The sequence below is a fragment of the Lachnellula hyalina genome (assembly GCF_007821495.1).
Source record: "Lachnellula hyalina strain CBS 185.66 chromosome Unknown contig00031, whole genome shotgun sequence".
NCBI lineage: Eukaryota > Fungi > Ascomycota > Leotiomycetes > Helotiales > Lachnaceae > Lachnellula > Lachnellula hyalina.
In genome coordinates, this window is record NW_022157145.1 from 117,271 (window position 1) to 129,654 (window position 12,384).

At 46.5% G+C, this 12,384-nt stretch overlaps 4 protein-coding genes across 4 annotated transcripts; 2 read left to right on the plus strand and 2 right to left on the minus strand.

The window, feature by feature from the left end:
* Positions 1-655: 655 nt before the first annotated feature.
* On the plus strand, positions 656-1,396 carry LHYA1_G002829 (uncharacterized protein; the record flags this gene model as incomplete). Its single annotated transcript, XM_031147803.1, has 1 exon — positions 656-1,396. One exon carries the CDS (start codon positions 656-658, stop codon positions 1,394-1,396), a length of 741 nt encoding a protein of 246 aa, XP_031007205.1.
* A 1,779-nt stretch (positions 1,397-3,175) lies between these two features.
* On the minus strand, positions 3,176-5,105 carry PNPLA8_1 (Calcium-independent phospholipase A2-gamma; the record flags this gene model as incomplete). The annotated part of the gene is made up of 3 exons (XM_031147804.1): positions 3,176-4,376; positions 4,421-4,979; positions 5,030-5,105. The coding sequence occupies 3 exons, from the start codon at positions 5,103-5,105 to the stop codon at positions 3,176-3,178; spliced, it is 1,836 nt and encodes a 611-aa protein (XP_031007206.1).
* A 1,305-nt stretch (positions 5,106-6,410) lies between these two features.
* LHYA1_G002831 (putative FAD-dependent monooxygenase) lies at positions 6,411-7,598 on the plus strand (the record flags this gene model as incomplete). The annotated part of the gene is made up of 1 exon (XM_031147805.1): positions 6,411-7,598. The coding sequence occupies one exon, from the start codon at positions 6,411-6,413 to the stop codon at positions 7,596-7,598; it is 1,188 nt and encodes a 395-aa protein (XP_031007242.1).
* Positions 7,599-10,536: 2,938 nt separating this feature from the next.
* LHYA1_G002832 (uncharacterized protein) lies at positions 10,537-12,091 on the minus strand (the record flags this gene model as incomplete). The annotated part of the gene is made up of 2 exons (XM_031147806.1): positions 10,537-11,924; positions 11,986-12,091. Coding segments are annotated over 2 exons (1,494 nt in total), but the record flags the coding sequence as incomplete, so codon positions are not given.
* Between the last annotated feature and the right edge of the window lie 293 nt (positions 12,092-12,384).

The window sequence follows — 12,384 nt, forward strand, 5'->3', positions numbered from 1 at the left end:
AACCTCGCATTGCTCAGACATCCTCAGAAGCGGTACGATTTTAGTTGCGCGATAAAGCCAATCTCACGCAGCAATCATTCTCTGCACTATGCTACACCTGTGCATTTTGCGTAAACCGCATCTTGGTATCTATTTTATGCATTATCTGACGCCGTACTACCACGGCGCCACCCTTCGTGTCTCCGCAAGTATGCCCATGAAGTAGCTGGTGGTAGAGGAAATTCGTTATTAAATGTTGGGACAGAGCGAACTAAGACATCTAAAGAGGTCTCTGTATCCTATTAGTGATTGGGAGAGTCCCGCAGGTGCTAATGTAACGTTTCTTCGATGCTAGAGGGTTGATCGCAGGGAACATAACAGGAACTTATTATAAAAAAGTCTAATAGTCGCATAGTGGACGGTCCTGACTATTAATTTAATTTGTGTGGCTGTATAAACGGATTGTGGCATAGGCAGGAATGTTGTGTAACTGAAAATCCCCACTATCGTCCAATGACCCAGTGACACATAAACTCCCAAGGATCCCTTACATAAGGTATCCAGATATTTTGTTCGATCCTCCGAATGAAATGTCTGCAGTTCACAGTTTTATCAAGAGACTTTGACTGAACTTCACAGCGAACAAAGTATCAATACCCTTACGATCACGGAAGATATGACCAACTTTCGCGACCTTCCCAGCGAACTTCGCAACCGGATTTATCAGCTATGTTTATTAGAGCAAGAACCTATTGATCCTTATTCTCATTGGAGTCCACGAGAGGGGCTTACACCTGGGCTCCTCCGTGTAAACAAGACAGTCCACCGCGAAGCCAGCCCGTTGTTCTACGCTCACAATCGCTTCGATTTTACCCTGGCCACCCCTGAGCAGGTAGCCTCATTCCTCGGGACGATTGGCTCTAACAACGCAAACTATATCCAACATATTCATGTCGACTTTCCGATTTTCCGCGATCTAGAATCAGGCAATATCACCCTCGAGGAGGGTAGCATGGGCGTCTTTGCGAACATCCAGAATATCTGCACCAATTTAAGCACGCTCACGACACATGTATACAGCACAAATGACACAGTAATGAAGCTCGACGCTCTAGACGACCCCAAAATCGCTACCGAGGCGTTAACGCTCGTCAATACTCGCTTTAGAGCCATTTTGTCCCTACGAGATATTAATGTCGAGGTGTATAAATACGGCCCAAGCGAAGATATAAAAAGCAAAATGGAAAATCTCGGATGGACAGTTAGTGCAACATTTGTCGAGGAGTGGGACCCCGCAGGCAGATCTTTCAGCGACGACGCAGATGACTGGGATCGTGATTATGGCTATGATGATGATGACAATGACTCTTATGACATTGACAATGATAGTGACTTTTGGAGAAGGGCGGGGGACTGAATATTCTTGCTGGATGCACGCGAAGGCTACTCGTTTATAGCCGGCAGCACGGTAATTCATCCCTTCCATTGCGCGGGGAATACGACGAAGACTAACTCTATTTTAAAGTGACTGGGTCGCGAGGCCTCCGCGAGCTTGTCTCAAGAAAATCATTTTAACTGATGGACAGAGAAATGCTTTTCCATTCTTGTTGCAGCAATCTAGTCCTCCGCAATCTGCGCTTGAGTATATCCATATCATTGTGGCCCTGCATGACTTCACGTCCAAGGAGCGGCCAGCTCTATTCCATTGAGTTAAATGGTCGATTGACTAGGAGATAGACGGAATTAAATGCTGTTCAAGTGGTTTGAATCTTGAAAGAGTTGACCGAACCTTTTCGCGGACATATTTCATTCAAGGATTGTCGTGCTATATTAAGAGACCGAGAGATGCGTGTCGTGATCAGGTAGAGCAGCAGAGGCCAAAGGGTGGTGTCTTTGTAATCCTAGTGCCTACCACTATCACACGTGACCGGTAGCTAGCGCTGTCTGCTACGGTGGACCTTAGCTCTTTAGTTGTCTCAATACAGAACGTCGTATCCAGATCGCTACAATATCTGCGGACGGCCAGCTAGATTCTCGAGCTGAATTACGAATTGTACGATTGATGATTGTATTGTGCGAGAAGAGTAGGGCCCATAAAATGGAGACAGAGGTCGTTTCATTCGACCCTGATTCGGACCTGCAATTGATCCTGACGACTGTTGAAGAGCAAAGCATCGATTCCCTAGAAACGGCGTCAGCACCAACACCCACAAGCGATGCGGCCAACCAAACAGCAGGGCGTACTGATGACACTACTGGTCAGGTCGCTCGAGCCTCAGATGGCACGAAAACAGAGCCAAATGGCTCAGGTACCGACGCACCAACTCCCAGTCCGTCGAAGAAAGAGATTCGATTCCTCGTATCTTCCAAGCATATGATCCTGGCTTCGCCAGTATTTAAAGCCATGTTGCAGCCTAATACCACCTAAATGCTAAGCATCAATCAACCAGCATCAAGTCTATACTACGTAGTAGAGAAGTGATCACGTTCTATGTATCAACACCTGTGATACCAACAAATTCATCAATTTATCGAGACAGCTAGGACTAGGCTAAATTCCAGTCTGCTACAGCAAAATCTGGCATATGTGCCAAGGAGGGAGGGGCTCATGCATTGCAAGTATGAATATACGTCACCTGATAGTCAAGCAAATGCAAGTTCTCTTCGAGAATAAAGTAAAGGTCGAATCGTACACAACTTTAGGGTATATTATATCTTCAAGTCGATGTTCATTTTCAATCCTCCAAGTGCTGAACTTGACGGCCATATGTCAGTTACTAAATAACTCAAGCTCAATATGTGCTGTCAGAATCCCAATTAGTAGTACTGAGAAAACACGAAGCGTACAAGTAACCCTTAAAGTGAGAAGGTGCAAGAGAAAAGACAAGGCGGTGACGAAAGGGTGGCCGACAAGCTTTTTATACACGCAAATAAAAGCACAGGAGAATTACTAGGTAGATAAACTTCTTAGATGGCCAGAACGATGAATGGCAAGAAAGTCGCTCGAACATCGACTGCGAGCGAGCCCAGAAAAAAAATAGATTCATTGCCCACTGTAGTAAAATACGGAAGTATCCCAATTTCCTATTCCAGGCATATCATATCCCAAGGTATCTCCAACTCCATTTCATCATATCCCGTAAGCAAGCCATACCAATCCCAACGCCTATCAAATGCACTTCATTATCATGATTATCTACCTCCCCTTGTATTCGGGTTTCCTGGCCATGTTGACCACAGGCGGTGGCCCATCCTCCAAAGGGTACGGAACACTCGGTCTATTTCTCCCCATTGGTAATCCGGAGTCTCCCGGTATAGGGGTCTTCGGTGGCAGAGGCGGAGGCTCTACTCTGCCTTGATTCTGGAGTTGTTTGACGACTGGTGGTTTTGGTGCTTCGTCTGCGCTCATGATGGCGATCTTGTCGGCACCTGCCGAAGTCATGTACTCGCTAGGTGTAGGACTATGCACCATGAACTTGTCAGTCATATCTGCTGAGAGTCTGGGCGATGATGTTTTGGGTGATTGATATCGTGCGTGGCTTTCCGAGGAGGAGCGAGGTGAGGGTGTTTTCTGCTGTCCTGGAACCGCCAAGGTGTCGTGATGGCCGGACTCGTATGAGGGCCGTGGGGGCGGACTTCTCTGAGGCTGAGTGAAGGGCATCTCAGCTGGAAGTTCAATTGCTCCTGGATAGGCCTCTGGAACATCAGGTAAACTTTTGTAGTTCCCACCCTCATGCCGACTCGAGCCCTCCCCGGTACCTTCAGCCCTGGCTTTCGCTCTGTGTATCTTGGCCATCTTTACTGCTGCAGTCGATGTCATGTTCTGGATATCCCCTTTCCCGAGATACCTCCTCGTATTCGTACTGACATCTGCAAGTCGGTTCCACTCATTCATTCCGAATTCTCCAACCCCAATTTCAACGTTGAAGCGGTAGTAATTTTCGATATTGACCCCTCGTTTGGTGAGCATTTCATTCTTGACGTACTGATGTGTCTCTTCACATCCCTCAATCTTAGATATCAACCGTCTCCTGGCCTCTGCAAAGTCGCCCAAAAACCCTTCGTACCAAAGATGTGAATTTTGGTCGTTGCCAGATGGCCGTTTACCAGTCCCTATGCTTACAATCACACCGACATCACGGCCAGGCCACTCGTTGACGCAGGCCTCGTCCAATGCTACTGGTGTAGGATTGAATTTGCCAGCTCCTTCATCGATGAATACTGATTGTCCAACTTGAACAGGCTTGAATGCCAATCCAATTGCTGATGTCGCACGTCCAGCCTCCCAGATCTTGCAATCAAATTCTGGAGAAGGTTCTTTTCGAGAATCGTAGGATCGTAGTACAGCAGGCTGACCACCTTTCGCTGTTCCTTTGTAGACCGCAGTAACAGCACTACTATTGTTAGCTGCGAGGCTTTCCAATATCAGAGGTATGCTTACGTCTTGGTTCTGGTCTCTCTATTATCGTATAACAAAGCGTTCGGGTTTCCCCATCTCGCTGTCATGTAAGGCCGACTCTGGTAGCTGGAAGGACTCCTCGCGCTGAAGCTCGTCACACTGGCATTGCTGGTATGCCGCTGAGGCGTTCTGCTCATCGGATTTACCGGCGTGTTACGGGCGCCCTCTGGCTCGTCGCCATCATTGCCCTCATTCTCAAAAATGCTATGCTCCCGTACGCACTCCTTGATGGCCTCCTCTAGCTTCGATGCCTTGAACAACGTTGATCGGTATGGTATGCCAGCAATCGTTTTATCGGTTTCGAAAACTTTCCTCGTCATCCGCACGTACACCTCTTTGCAGGTTTCCAAATCTAGTCGCAGCCTTCCCAACATGATCGCTATCAAACCGCCCGTTCCCGTTCCAACGATGAGGTCAAAGTGGTCGCATGGCTTTGGTATCTGGTCTCGTTTGGGCGCTTTTCCTTCAATCTCGACATATGTTCTGTGCATGAGCTCTTGGATGATTATGAACATGGAATAGCCTCGCACGCCACCTCCGTCTGTCTGACATTAGCCGCGGGGTTCGAGCAGCCAGGAAAGCTCTACGTACCTAGAGAAAGGATCCTTAGAGGAGGACCTTTCGTAGTATCTTTGCGCCTCAAGGCGCCATTGTTGCTGCTCTCCATAGTCGCGAAAGTTGTCTGTACGTTGTCTTCCGGCAGAGAAGGAAGGGTGATGCGGTGTCTGGACCTTCTTTTGTCTGCTCCTCCAACACCCAGGAATTTTAGGCCCGCCGTCTTGTTCTTAGTTTATGAAGATGATGACTGTATTCGCGGTTCAAGTCGGAGCGTAGATGTCAGCGGCGAACAGGTTGGAAGATTATATGTGTTTGGGTGAATAATGGCGCGGAAGTTCAATCTTGTTGTTTCCTCGTCGGGCGCAAACATGATGGGGGGAAACGAAGTCATCGACAGGGGGCTTTTACTGCGCCTCTAGTGGGCTGTCCTCCACTTTCAACCCCACTACGCGGCATTCGTTTCACTAATTCCACTATTTTTGACTAAAACAGATATCTACCATAATGGAATCCCCTCAAGCTCTTTCTTTTTGCAAGTTTTTAGGAGGATGAGCTTCGATTCAGCTTTGCTGACGAGGTTACATATCCTCCTGTCGTAGTAATATTAACCGGCTGATCTCTATCTCGAGTCGCCTGAGAACCGATCCGGAGTACGCGGTCGAAGATGGATGTTGCCTTGCAGCCCATTGGCCGTAATCCCTGTGGAAAATGACGTTGATTGGTCTTCAGGGGTTCTTCTCTTGTGGCTGTGTCTTTCTCTCAAGGATACTATCGCCAAGTTACGGATACGAACAGTGACGAAAACTCAAGCTGATCTTCTGAGTTCGCTCCAAGGGATCAAGGTAATCTATTTCATAACTAATCAAATCTACCTTTTATACACGGGCGCAGATCGGGTTCTTCTCTGTGTATACCTGGAATGAAGGCTGAGTACAAGCATGGCAAAGACTGTTACTAGTGGCGTTGGGCAGTGACAGCCCCCCGAAGAGCCTCTATCAATCACCAATCTACGTAGCGGGGATATCAAAGTCAAGGCATACCTAGGTAGGTAGGTAGATACATGAAAGCTGCCTTGCATACATTCCGCTACTAAATTTATCTAGTCTTATTAAGAACATCTACTCGAGTAGAACTGGACTAAGAAAATATTCGTTGTAGTTTTATATGTTTAGCCCCGTGCTATATCTTCTCCAGCCATTAGGAGTCCCAGGCTTGAATACTATTAAGTGAACCATTAAAGTTTCTGGAAATCCAAATGTAAACAAAGATAGCAAAAAAACAGGAAGAGGAGAGGTATGTCAGTCACGTGTATTGGTCATATATTAGTCAGGGCGTCCATTACTATAATAAGGAAGCCATTCTCAGATCTACAGATCATGCACTTTACCTTCTATCAATTCAGATTCATTTGAGGATGGCAGCATACGCGCACTATACAAGTCCCGTTTTAATTGTAGGTGCTGGTATCTCTGGACTCACCCTCGCCCAAGGGCTTCGTCGCCGATCTATCCCATTCCGACTCTTCGAACGCCATGCTCAGTCCCACAGCTCCCAAGGCCACCGCTTGCGCATTTCCTCTGACAGCGTAGCAGCGCTTACTAGCGTCCTTCTACCCCAATGCAAAGACCTATTCGCATCTACTGCCGCTCAGGGAGGACGATTCCAACCGCGATATGTGGACGCCAAGGGGTTTGAATTTGAGAAACCAACGCCGGACTCACATCCGCAGAGTATGCCCGTGGACCGGACGAGGCTACGGCGCTTGATGATGGTAGGAATTGAAGATACGATTGAGTACGAAAAGGACTTTGCTTCGTATGAAGTTTCGGAAAATGACGTTCACGTAACCTTTGCGGATGGCTCTTCGGCACAGGGTCGGTTACTTGTAGGCGCGGATGGTATCAAGAGCCGTGTTAGGAGAGTACTTCAACCAAATCTTAGGCTTCTTGACCTAGAGCGCTGGATCGTGTGGGGCAGGACGCTGCTAACGGAACGTCTTCGTGGACAATTGACTGAGGACCAATTGTCATGGTTCATGGCGCTTGATAAAGAGGCTAATGTCCAAGTTGTCGTTGAGCCTATGACATGGACAAAGAGTGCAAAGGAGAAGTTAGGAAACATGCTTCCAAACCCTCAGGACTATCTATACTTCGCTTTATGTCTAGCACCAGGTCGACATTTACCAAAGACAGCTCAAGAAAGGAAAGAACTTATAGGGACAGTAACAAAAGCATGGCATCCAGCTCTCAGATTGGTGTTTGATGAAGCCTCTTACGAGCTTTCAGCCTGCATCCCTGTCCTTTCTAGCAAACCAGATATCGAAATCCATTCATCAAGCCAGAACGCTAAAGTCACTCTTATAGGTGATTCGGCTCATGCGATGAGTCCCATGGGGGGCGCTGGTGGAAATACTGCAATTTTGAATGCAGTGGATTTAGTAGAAACTATTAGCCAGTATGGATTAACCACCTCAGAGATTATCCGGGAATTCGAAGCTCGAATGGAGAAGAGAGCGAAGGACAACATCGAGCATTCCTTTAAAGGGGGCCAGAAGTTTTGGAAGGGGAAAGAATGGTTTGAATACCAGGAGATCAATGTTTAAAGAGTCTGATTAATATATCCCGAACTTCCCAAGTTATAACCCTTAAAGATATATATATATCTTTTTTTAGTGGCAAAGGAGAAAGGTCTAACAAGTCTGAGCGTTGTGGTTAAGTTCCCGCACCCTAGCACCCGCCGCTTTATCCGGTTCGCTACTGACGCCGACGCCTCTACGTAGGAGAAAAACGTATCGGAATAAGCTTGCGGTATTTTTTAGCATGTGCGCGATATTAAGTGTATTTTTCAGTACGTTTAATCTCTATTCCGCCACCTTTTTCTTCTACGTAGAGGACCCTCTAATATTATACGCTTACCTTCGCTTGCCGTTCAGTAGCCAATAACTAGAATAGAAGCCATCAGGGACAGATAGTATTATGCATAAATATTCCTAGCGAATATCATAGAAATTGCAATGAATAACGGATAGAACTAAGTGTCGTATAGTCGCTTGTCGTATATCAGCAAATAACTTGAAAGAATACCGTACTATTTCACCACTATGGTACTTTTTTACATGGCCATGGTCTCGCTTAAGGCTATAGCACTAGGCGATTGGGTGCTACGGTGTAAGACTCATTTGACTTACTCCACTCTATGTGGACTAATCAGATGCCTCCCTCAGCAGCTATTTGACCGAGATGGTGTAAAAAATAGCACGGTGGTGAGATACTACGGTACTTCCGGAGACAGGAGAAAAGCATATGTATATATAGTTCCAATATACTGCTCAGTATATGCCTATCTCTACTTCCTGCCACATTACTCATTATCGGATTTGTAGCAACACCTAAGTAGACATGGAATCAGCAGCAGCACCACTTCCCGAGCTCGTGCTTCACGATACTCGGGACGAGATAGACCCTAGAAGGATTGCCAAAACCTGGCTTGAAAGCTTGCAAACCAAAATCTCTCAAGGCCAGCTAGACGATATCTCCGACCTCTTCATTGACGATTCCTGGTGGAGGGATATCGTTGGGCTCTCCTGGAACATCACGACTAAGCGTGGGACGAGTAAAATTAGTCAATACCTCCAATCGCAGGCTCCCAAGAGCGGCTTTGGCAAGTTCGATGTCATTCATGAAGGTGTCTTACAACCTAGATTATCGAATTTCGGTGGGGGAGTCTGGATCGAATCTGGATTAATTTTTGAAACGATAGCTGGTACTGGTCGAGGTATTCTTCGATTATCCAACACTGGACCAAAGCAGTGGAAGGCTTGGATTGTTCATACGACCTTAGAAGAGCTCAAGGGGTTTCCAGAAGAGCCGCCTCAAGAGAAATCAACTGGCCATGAAACGAAGGATATTCAAGTCTTGATCATTGGAGCAGGCATGCATTCCGGATAGATTCTATCGGAGGAAGTTCGCATGTGCTAACTCTTGCTCAGGGCAATCGGGACTAGCTCTTGCAGCCCGGTTGAAGGGACTGGATGTCAAAACACTGACAGTGGATAAGGAGCTTCAATTAGGTGATTCCTGGAAAAATCGATACAAGGTCGGTATTTCTTTTTGCAATCAAGTATCGTTTCTGGTGCTGAAATTTTTTGAAAGTCCCTGAAATTGCATACGTCTCGGTATACGGATCACTACCCATACCTCGATTTTCCAACCGACTTTCCAGAGTATTTGGCACGAGATAAGATCATTAGCTGGATGGATCACTACCAAAAGGTCATGGGTCTCAACCTAGAATTGGGCGTTACTGTTGGTAAAATTGATTATGACAACTTACTTCGACACTATACCGTGGAAATCGAATCACAAGATGGAACCAAACGCGTCGTAACACCCCGCCACGTAGTTCTCGCGACTGGATTGTTGAGCGACACCCCTGTTCGCCCCGAGTTCGAGAATGAAGGTTCGTTCGATGGTCAAATCTACCACTCTTCTAGTCACCAGTCGGCCAGTCAAATTCCAAACCTCGAAGGGAAGAAAATCGTGATAGTCGGGTCGAGCACAAGTGCTCACGATATAGCGCAAGACTTTGTCACCTGCGGTGCCAAGGTAGTGACGATGATCCAGAGGAGTCCTCATTTCGTCCTGAGCACAAAATCACAGGACAGCTTCATCTTGGCGGGCTGGAAGATGCTGTCCACCAGAGATGCAGATTTAATTGGCACTAGTTTCCCACAAGCAATAGCTCTGACATTAATGCTTGGGGTGACTCAAAAGATGGCACAACATGATGCAGCACTGCTGTCTGAAATGGAGAAGGCTGGGATGGTTATAAAGAGAGGAGAAGATGGTATTGGACTTTTGCACCACCAGCTTCTTAAAGGGGGCCATTTTTACATCGATCAGGGCGCATGTAAGATGATTGCAGATGGCAAGATTAAGGTTCAACAATCTCAAGGGGGGGTTAAAGGCTTTGATCAGAAGTCTGTGGTTTTGGGAAATGGAACCCGAATTGAAGCCGATGTTGTGGTTTTAGCTACTGGCTTCCATCCTGCCGCTGACTTGACTGAAAGGATCATGGGTAAAGAATTCAGTGCGAAGGTTGGCGAAGTCGGATCCTTGGACGAGGAAGATGAGAGAGTTGCGGTAAGTGTCACCTCTTGCGATGTCTTAAGTTCTTTGCTGACTAACTGTGATCAGTGGTGGCGACCTTCACCTGCTGCCCCCGGCTTCTGGTATATGACAGGCAGTTTTCTTTGGTCTCGAACTTTCTCGAGGCCCTTAGCTTTACAAATCAAGGCGATCGAAGAAGGGTTGAACCCAGACCACTATTCAAGCCCTGAATGATTATAAATTAGTATTCTTCAGATAGTTAATGATGGAACCTTAATTTGTAAGGGTTATAAGTCAAACTTGTATATCTACAGTGGAAAGAGATGGCGAATATACATCATTAGATGAGTGGCCGGCTCGCTGCAGCTCTTTGTCGAGTTTCCCGCTCCTACCAAAGTCGATTTGAACGCAACTTACAAAATTAATCGCCCACTAGTCCCCTCCATCCATTCGCAAAAATCTTTCTCCAAACTTTACAGCCGTCAAAGAATCCCAGGCGCCTTCTCGCCTCGGCACAATTTGCTTCAAAACCTCAAGAGCCTCTTTCTGTATGCTCATATCGAGACAGGCAGCAACAACAATAGACAGACCAGGAACAATTCCACAGTCCCACACAAACGATTTCCGAAAACTTGGGTCAGAAGCCACGAGTTTACTCAGATTTACAATCTCGCGAGATTCAGCAATGAAGAGATCAGGGGGGCTCAAATCCTGTGCACAAACTCGTTTTGAGGCAAGTTCTGTTGAGCGTGCCCGGACTCGAAGTATAGCTGCGGCTGCGAAAGTTTCCTTTGAATTCTGTGTGAGAGCCTTTTCGTATAATGGTGTAAATGCTACATCCCATCGACGCAGATGAAAACACATGATTTTATACATGCATCGAGCCTTTTCATCGATGCTAGACAAGGGAAGCGTATTTAGCCGGGATAGCAAATCGCGAGAAAGAGTTGGTATATTAGGGAACTGAATATGTTCGAGGTAATTTCTTGCTTCCGATATGGTAGCGAATCTTTCAGGGACGTCACAGTTGTCTTCTAGGTACTTTATACCCAATCTGCTGCCAATATGTTCGGCTTCGCAAATGTGATCTCTAGACAACACCCCGCTGTCGAGACGGAAAAACGCACCCACAAGATCGTCGTCTAAGGAGGAAATAGGAGACACATTATCCGAATGTTTATAAGGACGATTAGCATTTTTGAGCTGTTTCTGCATCAAACGAAACGCGCCTTCCAAGTGCCCAAGTGCCGAATCAATCTCCCCGTAGATATTTTCAAAGCAGTATATGAGGAGCGAAGCAATCAAGGCGATCCTCGTCGTGTCTCGATATGGATTAGCGGAAATCCTTGCTTGGAGTTCTCTCAGAGCTCGCCCATAATTCTGAAACGCATATTGCTCGTGTGGCTCTGTCTTTCCCTCGGAGAGAGCCATAGTCGAGTTCCTAGCCTTGTATAAAGCTCCCAGCGACGCAACAAGCCCACTCAAGGATGGCTCTTTCCAGGAAGCCTGGATAATCACATGATTCCACAAATCTCGATCGAATGAACCTGAAATATTAGGCGCTGCTTCCTCTTGAAAATATAGAAAGTATGAATATTCTCGATCGTCATGAACGATGGCGGTGTAAGGACTTTTTCCTTGTGAAGGCAAAAGAAACGCTTGATGATGACTTGTTTGGGGAAGGAGTTCCTTCAGACTGGATCGAGTGGGGGCAGCTTTTCGCACGGCGTATTCATAGCCTTCACAATCTGCTCCATATCCTAGACATCTCGTACAATGGGGCCTCCCCTCATCACATTTGACTCTGCGTGTCCTAAATACTTGTTAGCTCGATCATTCTCCTTTTTAAAGAAGGTAAAAAAAGGAACAAAGGTCAATTACCGGCAAGTTTTACAGCCCGTTCTGGTTTTCGGCTTCGAAGCTCGACGCCTAGGCTGCTTCGGTGGAGACATCCCTTTACGCAATATGCAGCAATAACATAGATGTACCTGTAGCACTTTATATGGAACACTTACTGCTCGCGATATGGAGATGACCTGAAAGAAAGGGTGTTCGTCTCAGCTGTAAAAGCCCCTATGCGCAGTCCTAGAGCTGTCACTAACGATCACTAGTTTATTTAGCTTAGCTTAGTTAGTATTAGTTGGATGGCCCCATAAAACACACCGCTGTATCTCTAGTCATGTGATTTAACGTAGCTCCCACTTCCACTTTTAGACATCAATCACTTAGAAGAACACCAACCGATTATGGCCACCTTTCACTAGCTGGTACGAAGTGATT